This window comes from Enhydra lutris, unplaced genomic scaffold (assembly GCF_002288905.1).
Source record: "Enhydra lutris kenyoni isolate GAN:26980312 unplaced genomic scaffold, ASM228890v2 scaffoldscaffold85, whole genome shotgun sequence".
NCBI classification, from domain to species: domain Eukaryota; kingdom Metazoa; phylum Chordata; class Mammalia; order Carnivora; family Mustelidae; genus Enhydra; species Enhydra lutris.
In genome coordinates this window covers 7843872-7864652 of record NW_019154169.1, presented here as the reverse complement: position 1 = coordinate 7864652, position 20781 = coordinate 7843872, and the positions used below count along the sequence as shown (strand labels likewise).

Sequence of the window (20781 nt, the reverse complement as noted above, 5' to 3'; positions counted from 1 at the left end):
AAAAGAATCCGAATGCACAATAGAAACGAATGATACTCTTATTGACGATCCAATTAAAGAAAACCACATATCCAATAGAGAGGAATCTACACAGCTAAACATGAATTATTGTCGGTAACTTGAAAAGACTGATGATAAAACGGCTGCAATTATATCTTAAAACTGATCAAGAAAAAAAAAAGAATGTACCAACGACTAATTTAAGCAATAAAAAGGGAAACCTAGCTATAACTAATTTTTGTGTATTATCCCCACTTCACACACGAGGAAGCACGGGGCACGTAATTGGCAGAGCCGGGATTTGAACCTGGGCTCTAGCCCGCCCCGTCCAACCGAGGAATCTCCGTGCTCTGGCGCCACCTCGCGAGCGCTCCCAGCCTCCCCTAACCCTGTGGGCGGCCCGCGAAACCCTGCCCAGCTTCGGGCTCCGCGGAGGGTTCACCGCGCGCTGTCACCCGCGCCCGCACCTGCGCCTGCACCCGCAGCGACTCTTGGGCCAAAGCTGTTCAGCCCCGAGGAGTTTCAGACTTGGCTTCCTCCACAGGCTTCCTTCTGAAATTTCACTGGAGTTTTCTCTTTCAATCGCAACGGCTCCCCAGCGTCTCCCTGGCCTTGCCCACCTCTGAATTCTTGCCACGCCCTCCTGGTGGCAGGTGCCTGATTTGCCGCTGTACCTTTGCTACATCCGTCTCAGCTAGGGGAGCCACTTACTCAGTGACTCTGCCCCATCCCCCCGCCCAGCCCCCAGCAGCCTGGCAGCACCTGGGAGCTCGCAGGAAATGCAGAACCTAGATCCTTAACCCAGACTTGTTGAATCTGCATCTGTATTTTAACAAGACCCTCCCCGCCCCCAAGGGGTTTGCGGCGCAGGGAAGGGGAAGAAGCTCTGGCGGAGACCACTAGGGGGCCATGGGACCCGGGGAGACATGAAAACAGGGCGCCTCACCTGGCGCAGGTGTACGTGCGTATAAGGTCTTCAGCTTCTCCTGAAGTTAGATGATGACCGACCTTTTTTGTCTGTGTTAGAGAAGATTCAAGTTCATTTGAGGTCTTTGGAATCCAGGCGCTGTCTTCCAAGGCTCCAGCTGGGACTCCCAAGACATGTCTCTTTTTTCTACTGCTAATGGGATTTGTTTTAATCAGGAAAATTATATGAAACACCATGTTACAGGAGATGAGCAAATTGAGGTGTCACTACAGAAAATTCTAGATGCAATAAACAATCAGTGACATAGGAAATCTCAGAAGACCAACACCTCAACCCAGTGGTTCTCAAACTCCAGCAGGCATCGAATCCCCAGGAGGGCATTTAAAACTCAGATTGTCGGGCCCCACCCCTAGAGTTTCTAATTCAAACAACTTGGGTAAGGCTGAGAATTTGCATTCTTTTTTTAAGTTTTTAAAATTTATTTTTGAGTGAGAGAGTGCGCACAGGCAGAGGGAGGGGCAGAGGGAGAAGCGGACTTCCTGCTGACCAGCGAGCACAATGCCCAACTCAATCCCAGGACCCTGCTTGACCAGCTGAGCCACCCAGGCGCCCAGAAGTTCCCCAGGAGATGCCAATGCCGTTGAGCTAGAGACCACGCTCTAGAATCACTATTTCCAAACCACACAGTAATGGCTGCTTTGGAGGGTCCCATTAGCCCTTAAGGATTATATAGAAATGACCTCATTCAGTGCCATATTGATGCGGAAGTGTGGTGAGTTCCCATGATCCGGTGTGAACTTAAGTACTGATCTGAATATTTTCCCGTGTTTATGCAATAAACCGCATTTTCATTGAAACTATGTGCCCCCAATATTGTTGTTGATGTTCGGGGACTGTCCCAATTCAGACGAATACTTTCTTTTTCTGCTAGTGGCAATTTCACGCGCATACCAGTCACCTTTTTTTTTTTTATGGTCTCCTGGAAGAAGTGGCATTAAGGTTGTGTGATCTGAAAAGAAGATGTTTTCCTTATTATACAAATCACAATATATCAGAGGATATTAAAGAAACCTTGGTATTCTTCCCTGTGTATTCCCAGAGTCCTTTGCCATGCCTGTTTTAACTCTTTTCACATAGTGTTCGAAATTATTGATTTACTGTCTGACTTTCTCAAAGGCTCATGAATTCCTCAAGGGCAGGACATTCTTCCATTTTTGGAAGAAAAAAAATGGAAAAAAAGGGGGAGATGTTTATTTTTCTACTATTTGCCCAGTCTGTGTTAATAAACAGTAACAGGACTGCTTCTGGACAAAGATGCCTTGTGGGTGCTCCTGCTGGCACGACAGATGTGTGTATAGGGTTTTGTGCTTTTGAGATTTCATGGGGTGTGGGGTGGGAGTGGTGGAGGGCTGGGGGCCTGGGTTGATGGTGGATGTGTTTCTGTAGGGGGTGCATTGTCTGGGACCGTGTTTCTCTTGGACTGTGTAACAAGCGTGTGTCTGCACTCAGTGTGTGCGGTTCTCTAGGACTCACGAGTGAGACTCGGTGACTGTCATTGGCTGACTGTGTCACAGTGTGTCCCTACCCCCTGCCCATGTATGTGTCCCTTGATTGAGGATGCTGTGCGCTCGTTCTGGGTCTCCATGTGTGCTGTGGCCACCTGCATCCTGTGTTTCTGTCCCTGGGGCTTCTCCCTAGCAGGGTCTCCTTGCTGTCCTTAATTGTCCCAGTGTCTGATGCTCATGGCCCTTCCCAACCACGCCGCACTTACCTGTCTCCATCCCTGCTGGAAATGCAGAGCTGGGAGGGTGAGGGCTCTCTGCCCTGAGGTCAAGGAGGCAGGCTGGGAAGTTAGCGGCTGGAGATTAGATTTCTTGGGCTCACAAGACGGAAGGAGGGAGAAGGATCCAGGTCTGGTTTGGGACAGAGCCAGGCCAGGATCCAGGATCTGGAAATCATAGAAGAGTCATAACAGTTCCTGTTTCCAGAGTAACTTCCAGGTACCAGGCACTGGACTTGGTGCTTTATGCATTTATATCGATACTGTTTTCTTTCCATATTAAATATTAAGTATTTATATTTATGAATAACAATGATGTGGATTGTTCCTAATGTTTATGAATAATATTTTATCCTGTCAGTTATAGATTTCTTTTTTTAAGGATTTTACTTATTTGAGAGAGACAGAGCACGAGCAGGGTGGGGGAAGGGCAGAGGGACAGGGAGAGAAATCTTCAAGCAGACTCCCTGCTGAGTGGGAAGCCTGACATGGGGGCTGGATCCCAAGACCCTGGGATCATGACCTGAGCCAAAGTCAGACGCCAAACCGACTGAGCCACCCAGGCGCCCCAGTTCCAGATTTCTTTATATAGTTTTCTAGTATCCTTTTCTGTTATCCCATTGAAGTCAGGAGGAGACCGAAGCTCAGAGAGGTGAGTTCACTTGCCTGAGGTCACTCAGCAAGGTGACAGAGTCAAAATTTAAATCTACTTCCAAGTGTTTCCAGCCTTAGGCTCTTTGGAACCGCATGACCCTGGCCAAGGCAGGAGACAGTGTCTGGGGGAGGAGGAGGGAATAACAGCAGATCGTTGCTGATGTGTTGTTCTGCTTTCCACTTACTGAGCACCACACTCAGGGCTGGCATAACAACAGTGACAAATACGCACAAAGCGCTGGGCAGGGGCCCTACTATTAGCGCTGTCATGTGGATTAACTCACTTACCTCCTATACCAGTGTCCTGAGGTGGATACCACATTGTCTCCCTGGGGCCCGGAGGTGGAGTCAGGTGCGGACAGCTCAAGGAGGAGTTGGGATTTGGCCCCAGGCAGCCTGGCTCCAGAGGCTGTTCCTTTATTCCCCCTGTACTTTCTATGATCCCTTGTAATCCTCCTAACAACCCTATAGTACAGGAAGAAAATACCACCCATTTTACAGATGAGGAAACTGAGGCCCAGATTTGGCCTTACCCACAGAGCCACAGACTTGGATCACTGTTTGTCTCATTGGTTCATCCATATCTGACTCAATGCTCATCTGGCAGGAGGCCAGGAACTCCAAAGAGTCTCCAAAGGGCCCTGGCTGGGGTCCCAAATGCCCAGCTCCCTGTCCCACTCTGAGGTCCCAGCCTCTCAACCCTTCTTGGGCTGGTCCTCAATTTTTTCCTTTGGCTTGTGGCATTTCTGCTCACTAATTGGTAACTGTTTATTGTGCATTACAAGAATTGTCTAGTCTGTGTTTGTTGCTGTACAAAAAGTTTACATTTTATACAGTTCGGTAGGTCCTCTGTTTCTTTTATAAATTCAAGATTTCCAATCTTTGTTAAGAAAATCCCCTGGCTCCTGGGAAGTGGGAGTAGGGGGTGCACCCTCTTCTTCCTTCTCTCTCCCCCTCCAAAGCTTGTCTTTCTTGGAGGCCGAGTGGGGCGGGGGGATTGTTTGATATCTTCTTGTCAATTTGTAAGCACTCTTTATATATGATAGCTATTAATTATATCCTGTCCCAGTGTTGCAAATGTCCCGCCCAAGCCTTTTGTACATTGCCTTGCAGTGGTTTTTAAGAGTTGTGCAAATGTCTATTTCACAGATTCTGGGTTTCCAGCCTTGGTTGGGAAGCTCTCCTGCTCCTGAGGGTAGTGTGATCTCTGTCCTCATCTCCTCCTCTCCTCTCCTCTCCTTTCTCCGCTCCCCTCTGGGGCCTCTCTCTCCTTATCTCCAGCTTCTCCTTTCCCAAGATTCTGTGTCCCAACGGGGGACTTGCCCAACCTGGAGACCCAGCCCCTCTCCCTCCGCCTCCACCTCCAATGGCATCTCCTTATTTGGAAAGGGGGTTGTTCAAATCCCTGTGGGTTTTTAAGAGCTTTTCTTACCTATACTATTAACCCTATGTTCCCTTCTGTATTGTAAAAGACTAGTCCTCAAGTCCTGTTAATTGACTTTCTTTCTTTCTTTCTTTTTTTTTTTTTTTTTTTAGATGTTTGCCACGTGAAATCTTAAGCTGCTAATCTGTACACAAGTATGTCCCTCATGGGTTCATTGGCTGCGGGTCTCCGACGTAGGTGAGGAAGGTCTCCCCGCTCCGGGGAGGGTTGTGGGGGGTGGGGAGGGCGTCCTTATCTCGCAGCTTCTCCCTTCCCACGGGCCAGGCTCATAAAAGCGCGCGGGGACGCGGCCTTGCAGTGTCGCCATGTCCCCGCTCTGCCCCCTGCTGCTGGCCCTGGCCCTGGCGGCCGTCCCTGGCGTCCGAGCGGCCTGCCCGACGCCCGCGGACCTCAAGAAGCCCGAAGGGACGCGCACGTGCGCCAGGCTCTACGACAAGAGCGACCCCTACTACGAGAACTGCTGCGGGGGCGCCCAGCTGTCGCTGGAGCCAGGCGCCGACCTGCCCTTCCTGCCCTCTGACTGGACGAACGTCGCCTCCTCGCTGGTGGTGGCCCCGCGCTGCGAGATCACCGTGTGGTCCCTCCGCGGCAAGGCCGGCAAGACGCGCAAGTTCTCGGCGGGCGCCTACCCGCGCCTCGAAGAGTTCCGCAAGGGCATCTTCGGCGACTGGTCCAACACCATCGCGTCGCTCTACTGCAGGTGCCCGCCCAGCCCCGCCTCCGCCCGCAGCCTCTCCTCCGCGTCCGCGGCGCGAGCCGGTCTCCCAGACCCCTTGGTCCCTGACCCCCACTGGGGGTCCCTAGGACCAATCTTGGAGATCCCCCTTCTCCTACCCGCATCCCTTCCCCCAAGCCCATGTCCCCTCGGAGCTCTCGCACCCAACTCCGGGATTCCCACACTCAGAAGGAACCCCACCCTCTAGCCCTCTAGCCTCCATTCTGGGAGCACCTGCCTCCCACCTTCCTGAATTCTCCACCTGCCGACCCACCCAGAGCTGCTGTCCTAGGCCTAGCTTGCAGATGGGGAGCCACCCTTCTCACCCCAGAGCCCCCAGAACCAAACCCAGTCCGTCCCAGATCCCGGAGCCACCAGAGCCAGCTCTGGGACTCCCAGACTCTAAACTGACCCACCCCGAGACCCCGTTCCAGGAACACCCTATCTACCCTCATGTTCCCTCCCACGTAGACCCTCTAGATCAGGCACAGCCCTGGAAACCAGTCCCAAAGTCCCTGTTAAGGTTCTGGAGCCCCCAGATCCAACTTTGGGCACCCCCACCCAGCCCACTGTGCACTCACATGTGGGAGCTCACAGAACGTGGGACCCTAAATCTAGTCCTAGTACTCTTCAAAACCACGTCACCTGTCCCTCTCCCTCCACAAGAGCTCCAAGGGCCCCCAGGACACCTAGCTCATGAGCTTGGAGCCCAGCCCCAGCCCTCCACCCCATCTCAGCCTTTTAGAACCGCCCCCCCCCCCCCCTCTGGATCTCTGAGCCCCCGGCCCCCCCCCCCCCCCGGAAGTGATCATTTTTATTCTGTTGCAGGTGTTACTGATGCCTTAGGGATACTTCTTCTCCAACCCCCACAGGGTGCAGAGCTCCTCATCTGGCCTTGTCTCTGGGGTCTGCTGAAGTCCCCAAGTCCCAGGAGGAGAGAATTTTCTGCCTGTCCCCCGAAACCCGCCTTCCCTGCAATATAGCCCTTGTGACGTTATCCCTGTCTGCCATCTACTCATGCTTGGGACCCAACTCCACACAGGACAGGGGTGGGGTGGGGGAGAGAGCAGGGCGGTCAGGCCTGCATCAGCCTATACCTGGGACAATGCTGGAGGGGGGTTCATACTCAGAGATTCCGCCATCCGTTTAGGTGGGCACAAAGATATACATCCATGGGACATGTGTGCGACATGCAGTGATACCACTAAAATGCTTCCCTGAACTTTTTGGTAGAGAACCCTTCCCTGAATCCCTCAATCCCTCTCCTCCCCACAAGCTGTTCTGCCTACCAGGGACCTCCAGCCCCATCTCAGGAGTCAGGCCTGGAACATCAAGAGGCAGTCAAGACCCTGCCCCAGGCTAGGACCAGGGTCTCATGCTGGATCTGGCCAGAGCCCGGGACTTCGCAGTTGTTACAGATTTTCAATCTCTTCCCCCAACACATGAAAAAAATTGTAGCTCAAGTTTATCATCTGTTCCACCACCATCCCCAGCGATTATGGCCCTTGATAGAGATCTTGATGGCTTTGGGGGGACTCTGGAGGAATGGGGGGTCTTGTGGGGAGGAGAGGTATGGGGACCAGCTCTGGGGGAGATGAGAATTTGGGGTTGGAGGGGGAAGGGGAATGTGGAGAGCATCTGAGAGGACAGAATTGGAGCAGAGAGGTCAGTGGAAAGGCCAAGAGGCTGTAAACTGGGGCTAAGAGACCAGAGGTCGTGGCGGGAGGTGCACACGGCACGGGCGTTGCGAGGTGCTTCAGGATAAGGGTTACAGGACGTGCCTGTGGGATATGAACTCAGTGTCATTCTGAGAAGCAAAGACCAGGGAAATGCTCGGCATCCTCATGCCTGTGAACTTATTCACCAATCAGCAATGATTTACGAGGCATCTTCTTTTTTTTTTTTAATAATTTTTTTCTAATTTTTAATTTATTTGATAGAGGGAGATCAGAAGTAGGCAGAGAGGCAGGCAGAGAGAGAGGAGGAAGCAGGCTCCCTGCTGAGCAGAGAGCCTGATGTGGGGCTCGATCCCAGGACCCTGAGATCATGACCTGAGCTGAAGGCAGAGGCTTAACCCACTGAGCCACCCAGGTGCCCCTACGAGGCACCTTCTGTCTGTGGAGCACTAACTTGGGAAGAAGCGGTTGCTGCCCTCAGCCCTCACGGGGCTCAGAGAGCGCAGAAGAAATGCCAGTCAGCCATTCAAGGGGGTGTGAAGATGTCAGGTGGGAAATCAAGGGCCAGGCAGGAAGCAGGGGCCTGGGGGGTGGTAAGTGACCAAGGAGAAGCTGAAGGGTCATGAAGGTGGGAAGGGAACAGGGGGCGGGGGTGCTTCTCCACACATCGGGGAAGTGTGTGAGACAACAAGGCAGAGCTAAAGGGCCAGGGAGGTGCTAAGGGCCAGGGACTCCTGAGGGTCAAGGAGGTGCTAAGGGCCAGGGACTTCTAAGGGTCAGGGAGGTAAAAGAGATGCTAAGCGGTCCAAAGGGATAAAGGAACAAGAAGATATTAAGGGGTCAGGGAGATGCAAAGGGTCAGGGAAGTGCTAAGAGATCAGGGAGGTGCTGAGGGATCACACGTTATGGACCAGTGAGACAAAGGGTCAGAACAGGCTGGGAGTTGGACAGCCAGTCACTCCCTGAATTGCACAGACACGGAGGAGTCTGTCACCCTTGTCCGCCGCAGCCCGCCAGGCTCCCTCCGGTTCTTGGTCTTGTGCAGGAAGTGAACGAAGCGCACGCCAGGGCCATACTGGCGGAAGACGTGGGACACCTGCAGCGGGGTCAGGGAGAAGTCCCATCAGGGACCCGGGAACCCTCCTCTCCTACCTCCGCCCTCTCTGAGGTCTTGGGACATGGACACGTGGCCAGGGTTGGTGGCCAGGGCAGAGCCTCACCTGGAGCCAGCAGCCGGGGGGGCCCCGCCCAGAGGATCGGGGGGCCACGTGGTGTTGCGCGATGACTGAGCGGCGGTCAGCTGCCAGCAGCCAGACGTGCAGCTCGTAGACACACGTGTCTAGCCGGCTGTCCTCGTACCTGGGGGTAGGGTCCAGACCTTCAGCTGCCACCACAGCTCTCGTGTCCCCACCTCGTCCCCCGGCCCTAACACCGTGCGACACACGCTCACTGGCTTCCACTCTGTGCACCTGGGATGGCTAGTGTGGGCAACACAGCCCTGACCAAGGCGGCCCCCCACAGTGCCCCTGTGGGAGTCATATAGCCTGGTGTGGGAAGCAGACCTGTCACCAGACAGTGACCATCCGGAACACTAAGGGCTTGGATCGGGGGAGCCCAGAGCCCTGGAGCATACGGCTTCTGAGCCAGCTGGGGGCTGGTCTGGGAAGGCTTCCCGGCAGAGCCACGTATAGCAGAATCCCAAAGGATAAGGAGGAATTTGTCTAGAGAGCAGAGGAGGAGAAGCATCCAAGAATGAAGGAACGATGTCCAGCGAGGTGCATCTCAGAAACTGGAAGTCTCAGAGGGAAGGACCTAGAACAGTAGGCGGGGCTGGATCCTGCCATGACAGGAGGCAAGCTCACACCAGGGGAGGACAGGTGAGGCTGGCGCCCTGGGGAGCCCTGTGCATGACCCCGCGGGGCAGGCGGATTGGGCAGAGGCGCATACCAGTCCATGACCGTGATGTCTGGCTGCTCATCGTCAAGGAGCTCCTCCCACAGGCCCTCGGCCAGAAGGTCCACACACTGCTGCTTCACCGTCCAGCTGTGAGAGAGGCCATGGGGAAGGTGAGGTCTGGTAGCTGCTAGGATTCTTGGGAACAGGAAACCTCGATCATAGTGCCCTCATGGAGACACCAAGGGCACCCATGGATGGGGCCTGAGCACTTACTCCCCCCTTATAGGCTCAGCTCCCTCCTTTCCCCCCTGAATGCCAGATGGTCTGAACCCCATGACGCACAAAGTGGCTCAAGAAGGGAAGTCACTTGCTTAAGGTTAGGCAGCAAAGAAGTGGCAGAGCGGGGCTCCCAACCCAGGCATGTGTGACTCTGTCCCACCCAACCTGCAGAAGCAGGGCTCAGTTTAATGGAGGGCAGATGGTGGCCTGGGTGCCTTCCCCTCCCAGGGAAGAGGTGGAAAAGAGTAACGGTGACAGCGGTTATTTATTGAGCACCTACTATATGCAAGCTGGGCCCAGCCAGACCCTGCACTGTGTTTTAGGAATGTTCTCTTTTATGACAAACCCTGGGTACAGAGCAGGAAACTGAGGCCCAGAGGGGCACAGAGGCAGTTTCTCCAGGCCCTGAGGTGAGAGACTGGGGCAGGGCCCCAGGGGTCTCCGCCACCCACCTGCAGTCATGCTGGAGCTTCTCGGTCCTAATGTACCAGCCGTTGAAGTTGCCTGGCAGGTGGAGGAGCAGAGGGTTAGAACCTGCCCATTCCGCAGGGCCATTCACACCCCATGGGCCGAGCCCGCAAGCACTTACCCAGAGTCTCCAGGGGCTGCTGGGTGGGACCAGTAGGGGGTGCTGGCTCATAAATGTTGATGCCTGAAACGCACCGGGGGATCAGAGCCTCAGGCGGGCTGAAACTGCCTCCAGCCCTTCAGCCTGGGCCTGACTCCCTCCCCCCAGGGCTCTGCTGGAAGGGCGGGAATCTGCCCCAGGACCAACCTGCCTGGCAGGGATGTGTGAGTCAGGGCCCGGGAGAGTCCTGAGAATGTCCTGGGGCAAAGGAATGGTGCAGTGAAGAAGGAGGGAAGGAGGACAAGGAGGAGGGCGTGCTGGTGAGACCGAGACAGAGGGACAGAGCGAGAGGCAACTAGAGAAAGAGACAGAAATACATGTGGAGGGAGGCAGGGAGAGAGAGGCCGACAGACAGGACGAGAGAGAGAGAGACACCGGGAGAGACAGGGACATATGACATAGAAAAAGAGGGTGATGCGGGGCAGGAAGAGAGAGCCCCAAGGAGACAGAGGGGGACAGAATAACAGAAGAGACAGGAAAGGGTGTAGAGAAACAGGTTGAGCCCAGGGAACAGACAAGAGGGAGCAGACAGAAAGATGAGGAGACAGACGGTCTGAGCGAACTGCACGTGGCAGAAGGTGGAGACTGGGCAGCGGTCTGTCGGTGGGTCGGGGTGCCGCACCTTCCCCCCCCCTTCCCGCACCTTCGGGGTTGGGCGAACGCAGCAGGTTGCGGTAGAGCGGCCGCCGCAGGAAGAGCAGCTTCCAGGTGAGGCGCGGGGGCAGCTCCAGGCTCCCCCCCGGGGGTCTCCACTCCTCCAGCAGCAGCTGCCGGGCGTAGGCCTCCGTCGGCTGCTCGGGCTGGGGGGTCCCCGGGGTGTCGGGGGCAGAGGGGGACGGCGGCGACGGCGGCGGGGGCGGCGACGGCGGCTCCCGGGGGCTGGCGGGCTCGTCGGCCTCCATCCCGCTTCCGAGAGCGGGTCGGTCGCTTTCCTCCTCCATCCGTGGGCTCCGGGAGACTGTCCCGGGCTCCTCCGCAGGCTTGGGGTTAACTGGAGGCGGGAGGGGCGGGGCGCGCCAGCGGGCGTTTGAGGGGGGTGTGTGTTAGGGGAAGGCTCTGGGCCTCCAGGCCCTCCACCCTCAGACTTAGGAGTCGGGGTCCCCAGGTCCCTGCTCTGTCGGACCAGGAGCGCAGGTCATCTCCTCCGCCAGGACCCAGGAGTCCGGGTCCCCAGCCCCTGTTCGGTTTCCCAAGCCTCCTGCCCCAGTTTGGCCAGGGCCCGCTGAGGGCTCAGGCACTGGTGGGGGGATGGGGTGTGACCAAGGAGCTGATGTCAGGGCTCCCTGCCCTCAAATGAGGTCCCTCCCCCTCATTAAGATCCGGAGTGGCAGGATTAAGAGGCTCATTAAGGAAGAGCCCCTCTTGTCCCCACCCCCACTTTCATCCAGGGGTAGGAGGTGGGGGGAAGTCCTGTCTCTGCTGCTTCATCACCTGGGACACGCCCTTGGGACCCCGACATTTCCTGTTCTGGAAACCAAAGTGGAGGGCAGAGAGACGTTCAGAGGCACAGAGATGGGAGGACCCCCAGGGAGGCACTGAGATAGCAGCAGATAGGGGAGCAGTAACCCCACCTGGGTTTTGGGGGGTGTCTGTATCCCTTCCCTCTCCCGGGGGGCTTGGGGAAGAGGGCACAGCTGCCAAAGCCTCTGCCCTCAGAGGTCCTGGTGATTTGGGAGTGAGGGATGGGGCAATGGTGGGGGCAAGAGGTCGGGGTGTGGAGGAAGTAGGGTGACCAGGAACCTGTAGGGCCAGATGCCCAGGGCCGCATCCTGCCCCGGCCACATCCCACACCCGGCCCAGCAAACACGGGCGTGGGGTTCCACATGGATCACCCACAGCAACCTCCATGGTGAACGCTTTCTGGGTACTCAGTGTGTGCTGTTCTAGGTGCTTCCCAGTTCCAGGCATCCTCCAGCAATGGAGAGGGAAGTGGGCGCCACTCTTACCACACTTTATTGACCAAGGAAAGGTAACAGCAGACAGGCATGTGCGAACATGCGCTCTAGCGTCCTGCTTGCCTCCGCACCAAGGTTGTGTGGGGCGCTGCTTTTGTTCCCATTTTGCAGAGGAGGAAACAGAGGCCACCCTGGCAGTCCTGCTCCCTTGCTGCCCTAGATAACCCCCTTTGCTTTCAGGCGTGCTTCCTGCCCCAGATTCCTGCAAGACACAGACACATGCCTGGGACACTCAGAGTTGAGCTCACGCCCGAATGATGCTACTCATGTAATTGAGGGCTCCCTGTGGGCTGGCATGGTCCTGAGTAATTAACTCCATCTCCACATCCTCCCTAGGAAATAGATGCTATTGCCATACCCATTTTGCAGATGAGGAAACAGGCACAGAGAGGTTTAGTAACTCACCCAATGCACCCCAGGGCTGCAGCCCAGATGCCCCAGGAAGTCCCCAGGAGATGCCCAAACACTCACCCAGCTCAGAGCACATGCAGAACTGGAGACACTCCCCCGGCCACCACAAACACACAAACACACACCCATGGCTGGCCACCAGCCCACCTGTCTTGCCCATAGCCGCAGCCAGAGTAGCAGGAAGAGGGGTGAGGGAGGAGGAGGAAGGGCAGAACCAGAGCAGGAGTGTCTGATGAGGGAGTCAGTTGTCCCCAGGTCAGAATCCAAGGCAGGGAGTGGCCTGGAGCAAAGAGCGTGCAGAATGGGGTCTGCACCCCTCCACCTGGCACCTACCCCTCCCCGGCCTTCCATGGTTTCCACACCACATTTCCCATCATCTCTGGAATTCCTGGGGTCCTCACCCCCTTCTGTATCTCTCTCTCTCTCTCTCTCTCTCACACACACACACACTCACACACGCATCCACACACACGGATGCAGTCACAGGGCAAACCCAAGTAGTCACTCCCCCACTAAAACCCAGTACAGCTCCCCAGTGCCCTCAGGGGAATAATCCCTGCTCTTTGGCTGCCTTTGGGAGCCTGGATTTCTGGTCCCTGCTTCCCTGACCTGTTCTTTCCCATCTTTTTGCTCCCGAAGTTCTTTCTACCTCTCACCTACATGCCCCCCACCCCAGACTCAGTGGTCCCAAGCTTTACAGCATGTCAGACTCACCCAGGATGCTCACTCAAAATGTGTCTTCCCAGGTCCCACCTGGAGTTGGCTTCGGTCCCTCTGGGCCCCAGAATGGAAAACTTAAGAAGCCAACTCTCCTGCACCTGCCATACTATGGGAAATATTGTTATTTAAATCTGAGGAATCCGGGGCATAACCCGGGCCCTGCAAAGCCAAGTGGATCTCAGACATTCCCCCACCCTCCAGCTTCAAGTGGCGAAGGTCCTAGCATGGGGACCTGTTTTCAGAACAGGCTGAGGCCCAGCCAACCAACGTAGCACCACCCATTCTCATGGGTCACGAAGGATTCAGAGCATGAGCAATGGTGGGACCACTTTGGAAAAGAACTTGACAATTTCCTATAAAACCAGATATCCAGGGCACGTGACCCTTGATCTCTGGGGTGGTGAGATCAAGCCCCATGTTGGATGTAGAGTACCTAAAAAAAACAAACAAAAACGAAAAAAACAAAAAGAGATGCCCTCCCATCCTGCACCATGGGGGCCATCCCATTGCTCCCTGGATTTAGTGAGAGATGGGAGTCCATGTCCACACAGAGGAGCGCACACGACACTTCTCCCCACCAGTGCCAAACTGAGAACCGGGAGCTGGTGTTGGGCTCCCTGCTCTGTGGGGAGTCTGTTTCTTCCTCTCCCTTTGCTCCCCCCGCTCCCTGGCTTGTTGTCTCTTGCGCTCCAGCGCACGCACTCTCTCTCTCTCACGCTCTCAAGAAGTGGAGAGAGGAAGAGAGCGAGAGTGAGAGCGAGAAAGGGCAGGGGAGGGACATACATAGGGCACAGACACCGGGCGCAGACATGGGGCACAGACACAGGGCTCGACCCCAGGACCCTAAGATCATGACCTGAGCCAAAGTCAGATGCTTAACCCACTGAGCCACCCAGGTGCCCCAGGAGTTCTGGCTTTATGGTGGTGGTTACATGGGAGAACATTTGTCAAAACTCACCAAGCTATACATTCGAAACGGGTGTGTTTTCTTGCATGTAAGTTATACCTCAATAAGGCAAAACAAAAAGAATACAGCAACTCTGTCTCCATACTAATAAGAAAATATCTTCAAGCCTATTAAGTGAAAAGAGCAAGATGTCCAACAGTGGGCCGCATAGGCTGCTATTCGTGTGAAGAAAAAAATAGGGACAGAAAACAAGGATCCCTAGTTTCCCATCCCTTTCTACCTCTTGTTCTTTAAACAAATACTTAAGTATTAAGGAATAATAAGTAATAATACTTATTAAGTAATACTATTACTTACAAGCCCTGTGCATCAGGGATATAATGGTGAAAGGACAGACAGATTCCTGTCCCCATGGGACTTCTGGGCTTGTGTAGGGAGGGATGGACTTCAAAAAGTCAGGGAGCAACTCATTAACTGACAAATGGTATCAACGCTTTGGAGGTGAAGAACAGGCTGTGAGGACAGAGAAAAGGAGCCAGAAGCCTGTTAACTAGGGTGGTTAGGGAGGACTTCTCGGAGGAGGTGATGTCTGAGCAGAGACCTGAAGAAGTCAAAAGAGTTGAGCATGTTCCAGCAGGGAAGTGCTTTGCAAGTGCAAAGGCTCTGGGGTGGGACCAAGCTTAGTGTGTTTGGGGAACAGCAGGGAGGCCGGAGCAGAGGGAATGTAGGGGAAATGAGATCCATGAGACAATGGGGCAGCTCCTAGGTTTATCTTGGAGGTAAGTAAGTGTAATGCACTCTAAGTGAAGATGGGAAAGGAGGAAACGTAACTAATCTCTGGCTGAGAGGGGGTCCGGGGAACAGCAAGGAAGGTGATGAGCCAGAAGGTGGCCAGGGCCAGAGTGAGATCATGGAGTGGCTGTTAGAGGACAGATTCAGGGTCTCCTCTTGACTGGTCTTGAGCGGTGGACAGAAGGGGGCCCCATTATGCAAGAGGGGAAGACAGAGGGCAGAACACATGGGATGGGGGGGGACAGGAAATTGAGCATTCCATCCAAGATGTGTTAAGCATAGGACATCCAAAGGGACAGTGCCAGGCAGTGACTGGATGTATGTGGCGGGAGTTCAGAGAGAGGTCAGGGTGGAGACACACCTGGGAGGCATCGCCATGTCTCCAGGTGAAGAAATGAATGAGCTATAACAGTAACAATAATAATAACAATTGTGGAGTGCTCACTCTGGGCCAAGCACCGCTCTATGGTATTCCATGATTTTATTTTATTTTATTTTTTATTTATTTATTTTTATTTATTTGACAGACAGATCACAAGTAGGCAGAGAGGCAGGCAGAGAGAGGAGGAGGCAGGCTCCCCGCTGAGCGGAGAGCCCGATGTGAGGCTCGATCCCAGGACCGTGGGATCATGACCTGAGCCGAAGGCAGAGGCTTTAACCACTGAGCCACCCAGGTGCCCCCATGATTTTATTTTTTAAGATGATATTTTTAAGTAATCTCTACTCCCCATCATGGGACTCGAACTCACAATCCTGGGATGAAGAGACGCTTGCTCCCTTGACCAAGCCAGCTGGGCACCTGTGTTCCATGTGCGTTAATCAAATGCACCCACTATTGTAGGTATTGTTATTATTAAACCCACTTTAGTGTGAGGGAATGGGGGCACAGAGAGGTAAAGTGACTTGTCCAAGGTCACACAGTGCGGAAGTGGCCAAACTGGGATCTGAACCCTGACAGCCTGGCCCCCAGAGTCTGCATCCCTGGGCAGGGCAGCTCAGTTTGGAGTCCAGGCTCCTCATGCTAATGTCTGCCTCCTGGGGTAATCCCTCTTATCAGCCATCTGGCCATGGTTCTGCTCTCCTTAGAACCCTTCCAAGTAAGGTAGCAGTCACAGGTTCTGGGGGTTAGGATGTGGACGTATCTTTTTGGGGACCGCCATTCAACCCACAGTGGACACAGATCCCTCCGAGGACAGGAGCAACGTTTTGGGAGGCAGAAGAGCCTGGCTCCATGGTTCTCAAATTTGACTGGCTGGCAGAATCCTCTAGAAGGCTTGTTAATCCCAGACATCTGGGCTCCAAACCCTGCTCCCACCCCGAGTTTCTGATTCAGTAGTTCTGGGGTGGGCCGAGAGATGATGCTGGTCTGGGAATCCCACACTAAGAACCACTGTCCTGGTGGTTCAGAGGGTAAGTTAGGCTGCCTGAGCTCAACAGTCCCCACACTGACCCTGTGTGTCCTTTGGGGGAAAAGCTTCCCTTCTCCAAGCCTTAGTTTCCCATCTATAACCTGGGGCTAACTCCTCCCTGCACAGGGCTACCTGTGGTGACCCACACTCTCCTCTCACTCATGGTGACCCAAATTTTGGCTGGTTCTTGACCCTCCAACTTCCTTTCTACCTCAGGGCCTTTGCACACGTTGCCCTGGTGCCTACCAAGCCTTCCTCTCCATGCTTCTGTGGCTGCCTTCATCTCCATTCAAATGTCACCTCTTCATAACACACACCCTTCTGGCTTTATTCTGCCTGAGAATACAACCTTGCAATTGTTCACCATACATAAAAATACATCCCAGCCAAGGTCAATTTCTCACCCTCCTGCTATTCTCTAGCGTCACACCCCGTTCTTTCTTTCTTGAACTTAGTGTGATTTATAAATACCTATGAGTATGTGGATCTGTTCACTTGGTCATGAACTGTGTCATCCCATGAGAATGTCAGCCTTGCCAGGGCAGGGCCTTGGGCGGGTCTGGGTTTTTTTTTTTTTTGTTGTTTGTTTGTTTGTCTGTCCCCAGCTCAGGTCTGACAAAGACTGGTTCCTCTGTTTGCTGAGCAGGGAGGACAAGAAGGCCGGGTCCAGGCAGGAGGGGAGGCTCTGTCTGGTTGAGAAAGCACGTCCAGCCTGCCTGAGTCTAGCTCCCATAACTTCCACTCCAAAACCAGTATGCCCCCCCCCCCCACCAGCGCCCAGTCCTACTGGTAGAGAGAGAATGGTGGGGTTCTGGAGGGCAGGCACCTGGGGGCTTTGGGAAACAAATAGTGGGTTTTCCACCGGGGCTGCAGGGTGTTGAGGAAGCCCAGCCAGGTCGGGCCGGAGGCAGGGGATGGGAGAAAGAAAGATAAGCTGGGTTGGGTGCTGTCTTCCCCAAGTACGGACCACAGGGGTCTGGTGGAGGAGGTGGTGAGCCAGCTTCATCCTACAGGGGGCGACAGAGAGGCAAGGATGAGGTTGGAGAGAAGGAGGGAAATGGGAGGGGGTTAGAGGGAAAGAGGAAGAGGGGACCGTGGTGTGGAGGAAAGCAAAGAAAGACAAAGAGAAAGAGACCTGGACGAGGTTGACGAGAGGCGGGGAAGAATCTAGAAGGTTAGAGACACCGAGAGGGCATTACCTGGGGCAGAGGGCAGGGCGGAGTCCAGTGGCAGGTGGGGGAGGAGACAAGACAGATGTATACCAGATAAATTTGCCCATATGCCAAATATAAAATATATGCAAGATCTCTACTGTGGCATTGGTCAAAACAGCCGGCACCCGCCAGCTTCCCGGCATCCGGTGTCCGTGGTCTGGGACTGTTTCCATAACTCAGGGCTCACATGCCCCGTGGAGGATTACTCCAGCCACTGACCAGAGGGAAGTTGCTGTTGCCATTCCCAACAAGGAACCATCACCAAGACACAGTGTTAGGGAGGAAAAAGCAAGACGTAGAAGGATGTGGACATTATGCTAACATTTGTGCAAAGTGGGACACAATCTGCATATACATGTAGGTCTTTCCTGGTCCCTGGATACATTCCCGGAAGAAAATGCGAGAAACTTCTACCAGGGGCCACCTCTGGGGACGGGGTCTGAGAAGAGAAGCAGGGAATGGGGGAGGGAGGGAGGTTGATTTTGCAACTTAACCCCTTTGGAATCTTCTGCATTTTGCTCCGTGGGTTTGGGTCACTGCTCAAATACTAAGTGTGGTTAAGTGACAGAATAAGGGAGAGACAGAGAGAGACAGAGAAAGCCAGAGACAAAGGAACAGGAAGAGAAGGACGGAGGAAGAAAGGGAGAGAGTTTACCTTTGTTTAACCTGGCAGGGTCCCAAACTTCTGTAGATGCTGTCCTGACTCACTCCCAGCCTTCTCTGAGCTTCCTTTCAGGGTCCTGGCCCTGGTCAAGTTGACACTTTCCTATTGGGTCCTGTGGCCCGTCAGGTAATGAGGGGAGCCCTGCCCAGTCCTGGAGGCTGTGGCCTGAGGATCTGCAGGGTGTGGGGGGGAATGTGTGCTTGGGTTCCAGTCCCGCCTCTTCCCCCTGCCAGCTGTGTGACCTCAGGTTGGTGACTTCGTGTGTTCGTTCCTCAGTCTCCCCCACTGTGAAATGGGTTTGAGGAAAGTGCTTGCTTAGGGGACAGCTGCTGAGTGGGTGGTGTGTGTCTCCTAGAGCTGCCCTAAGGAATCGCCGCAAACCCATCGGTTTAGGGGGGCAGAAAGGTGATGTCGCTCGGTCCTGGAAGCCCAAGTCTGAGATCAAGGTGCCAGCAGGGTCTTGTCAGCCACCTCTGAAGCTCTGAGGGGAGACTTCTTGGCGTCTTGGAGCTGCCGGTGCTGTTCGATCCACCCCGTAGCCCTCCCGTGTTCGCCTCTCCCGGGCGTCGCAAACGTCCCTCTGCTTTTCTCTTCGCCCCCCCTTTTTTTCCTTAAGATTTTATTTATTTATTTGACAGAGAGAGACAGTGAGAGAGGGAATACAAGCAGGGGAAGTGGGAGAGGGAGAAGCAGGCTTCCCTCCGAGCAGGGAGCCCAATGTGGGGCTTGATCCCAGGACACAGGGATCATGACCTGAGCCGAAGGCAGATGCTTAATGACTGAGCCACCCAGGCGCCCCTGCTTTTCTCTTCTAAGGACATTGTCGCCCCACCCCCAGCCAGATAACCCAGAGTGATCTCACATTGCAAAATCCTTCATCACAGCCTCAAGGCAAGGGCCCTTTTTATCCACCTAGGTTTGAATTTACAGGTTCCACATGGAGTGGCAGGGGCACCATTCAAAGCACGAAAGGGTTAAATGGGGTAAACTAGGTGCTCAGTGAAGCCCTGGACACTGTCTATTTTTTTTTTTTAAGATTTATTTATTTGAGAGAGAAAGGGAAGCGGGGAGGGGCAGAGGGAGAGAATCTCTAGCAGACTCCCCACTGAGTTTGGAGTCCTACTCGGGACTCAGTCTCACAACCCTGAGATCCTGACCTGAGCAGAAATCAAGAGTCGGAGGCTCAGCCAACTGAGACCCCCAGGTGGCCCCCTTACCCCCACTTACGATCTTGAGGTATGTTAGCTCTGCCCTTGATCTTGCTGGGCCCACAGATACAGTTCGGCACACTGAGTTGGTTGCCTATCTTTAAGATTCAAGAACTGTCACATGAAAATGGGGATTTCTTGGGGCACCTGGGTGGCTCAGTGGGTTAAGCCTCTGCCATCAGCTCAGGTCATGATCTCAGGGTCCTGGAATCGAGCCCCGCATCGAGCCCTGCATCAGGCCTCTGCTCAGCGGGGAGCCTGCTTCCTCCTCTTTCTCTGCCTGCTTCTGCCTACTTGTGATCTCTGTCAAATAAATAAAGTCTTAAAAAAAAATCACCTGGATAATTTTCCTTTAAATACCTGCAACCTTGCCCCAATCCACACCCTTTGTTCATAGGACAGACCGTCAGCATGACCTTCAAGGCTTTTATTCCTCCCGAGACTCCTCTCATGTTCATTTATTCTTCCTCTTTATTCCCTCTCTCTCCTCCTTCCCCACAGGGAGCCATTCTATTATGTAAATGAGTCACCTTTTTAAATCTTGAAAAACAGGTATTACAGTTTTATGTTCCTAATTTGTAATCGACACACGTGGCCTGGTATAGATCCTGACTTTACTTTCCCCATCACTGGTCTGGCTCTCCCTCCCCATGGGCACACTTGGTCCCTGGCTCCCGAGGACTGCACGGGAGTCCTTGGCGTGTGGCCCCTGTGTCTCCCATCTGCTGCCCTAGAGTGGACACACGGCACACAGGCCACCTCCAGCTCCCACCCCATAAACACTGCTGCAGTGAACATCCCCGTGTGTGCTCCCCCATAGGGTCCCATGATTTCTTTGGGAAGGGATTCAGGAGTGGAATTATTGCGAGATGCATACATGCGATAATTCATTTGACTAAACCAGACTTGAATCTTTACCAGGCTCGTGGTAGAAGGACAGCGTGTTGAAATGTGCCTTCCTCCGATTACCAGTAAGTTTGAGCCCTTGTGCACACCCTGATTGGTCTTTTGGGTTTTTTTTCTTCTGTAAGTTGCCTGTTTATATTCTTTGCCCATGTTTCTATTTGGGTTGCTCTTTTCTCATTAAAAAAAAAAAATCTGATACATGTTAGACTCTGAAAAAAATTTTTTCCCCTTTCTGAAGCCTATTACATTTGGCCATGACGTCCTTCTTTGAACAAAAGCTTTACATTTTCACAAGTTCAATTAATTTTTTTTTTGACAGTTTGTTCCACTGGAGTTTTAAGAAGTCCCTCTCTGCTGCTGGTCATCAAGTATTTTCCTCTGTCACCTTCATAGTTTGTCTTTTAGAGGATGTTTAATCCATCAGAGAAACTTTCTCCAGGGGAACTCAGATAATGAAAAGTTCTCATATCTAAACAGTCTAGTTAGTAGCCACTGGTTACATGTGACAGTGAAGGCTGTGAAATGTGACTAGTGCTACTAAGGGACCGAACTGTTTCATTTTATTTTGTTAATTTAAAATTAAATAGCCACATGT

The 20781-nt window shown here is 53.7% G+C and overlaps 2 protein-coding genes across 2 annotated transcripts; one reads left to right on the top strand and one right to left on the bottom strand.

Moving 5' to 3' along the window:
- The first annotated feature begins 5106 nt into the window (after nucleotides 1–5106).
- On the top strand, nucleotides 5107–6513 carry LOC111161433 (syncollin). Its single transcript, XM_022525071.1, has 2 exons — nucleotides 5107–5506; nucleotides 6350–6513. Exons 1-2 carry the CDS (start codon nucleotides 5112–5114, stop codon nucleotides 6357–6359), a joined length of 405 nt encoding a protein of 134 aa, XP_022380779.1. The 5' UTR covers nucleotides 5107–5111; the 3' UTR covers nucleotides 6360–6513.
- A 1430-nt stretch (nucleotides 6514–7943) lies between these two features.
- Nucleotides 7944–10941, bottom strand: LOC111161617 (non-specific cytotoxic cell receptor protein 1 homolog (zebrafish)). The gene is made up of 6 exons (XM_022525376.1): nucleotides 10644–10941; nucleotides 9962–10024; nucleotides 9825–9876; nucleotides 9145–9240; nucleotides 8418–8556; nucleotides 7944–8293 (listed from the first exon to the last, which is right to left on the bottom strand). The coding sequence occupies exons 1-6, from the start codon at nucleotides 10939–10941 to the stop codon at nucleotides 8153–8155; spliced, it is 789 nt and encodes a 262-aa protein (XP_022381084.1). The 3' UTR covers nucleotides 7944–8152.
- Between the last annotated feature and the right edge of the window lie 9840 nt (nucleotides 10942–20781).

Excerpts from the sequence above, each read along its gene's own strand:
- LOC111161433 (XM_022525071.1), top strand. The coding sequence starts at position 5,112 with ATGTCCCCGCTCTGCCCCCTGCTGCTGGCCCTGGCCCTGGCGGCCGTC.
- LOC111161617 (XM_022525376.1), bottom strand. The coding sequence starts at position 10,941 with ATGGAGGAGGAAAGCGACCGACCCGCTCTCGGAAGCGGGATGGAGGCC. Across the intron at positions 10,025-10,643 it reads GCGTTCGCCCAACCCCGAAG|GCATCAACATTTATGAGCCA; the intron begins GTGCGGGAAGGG and ends GGTGCGTTTCAG. Across the intron at positions 9,877-9,961 it reads GCAGCCCCTGGAGACTCTGG|GCAACTTCAACGGCTGGTAC; the intron begins GTAAGTGCTTGC and ends TCCACCTGCCAG.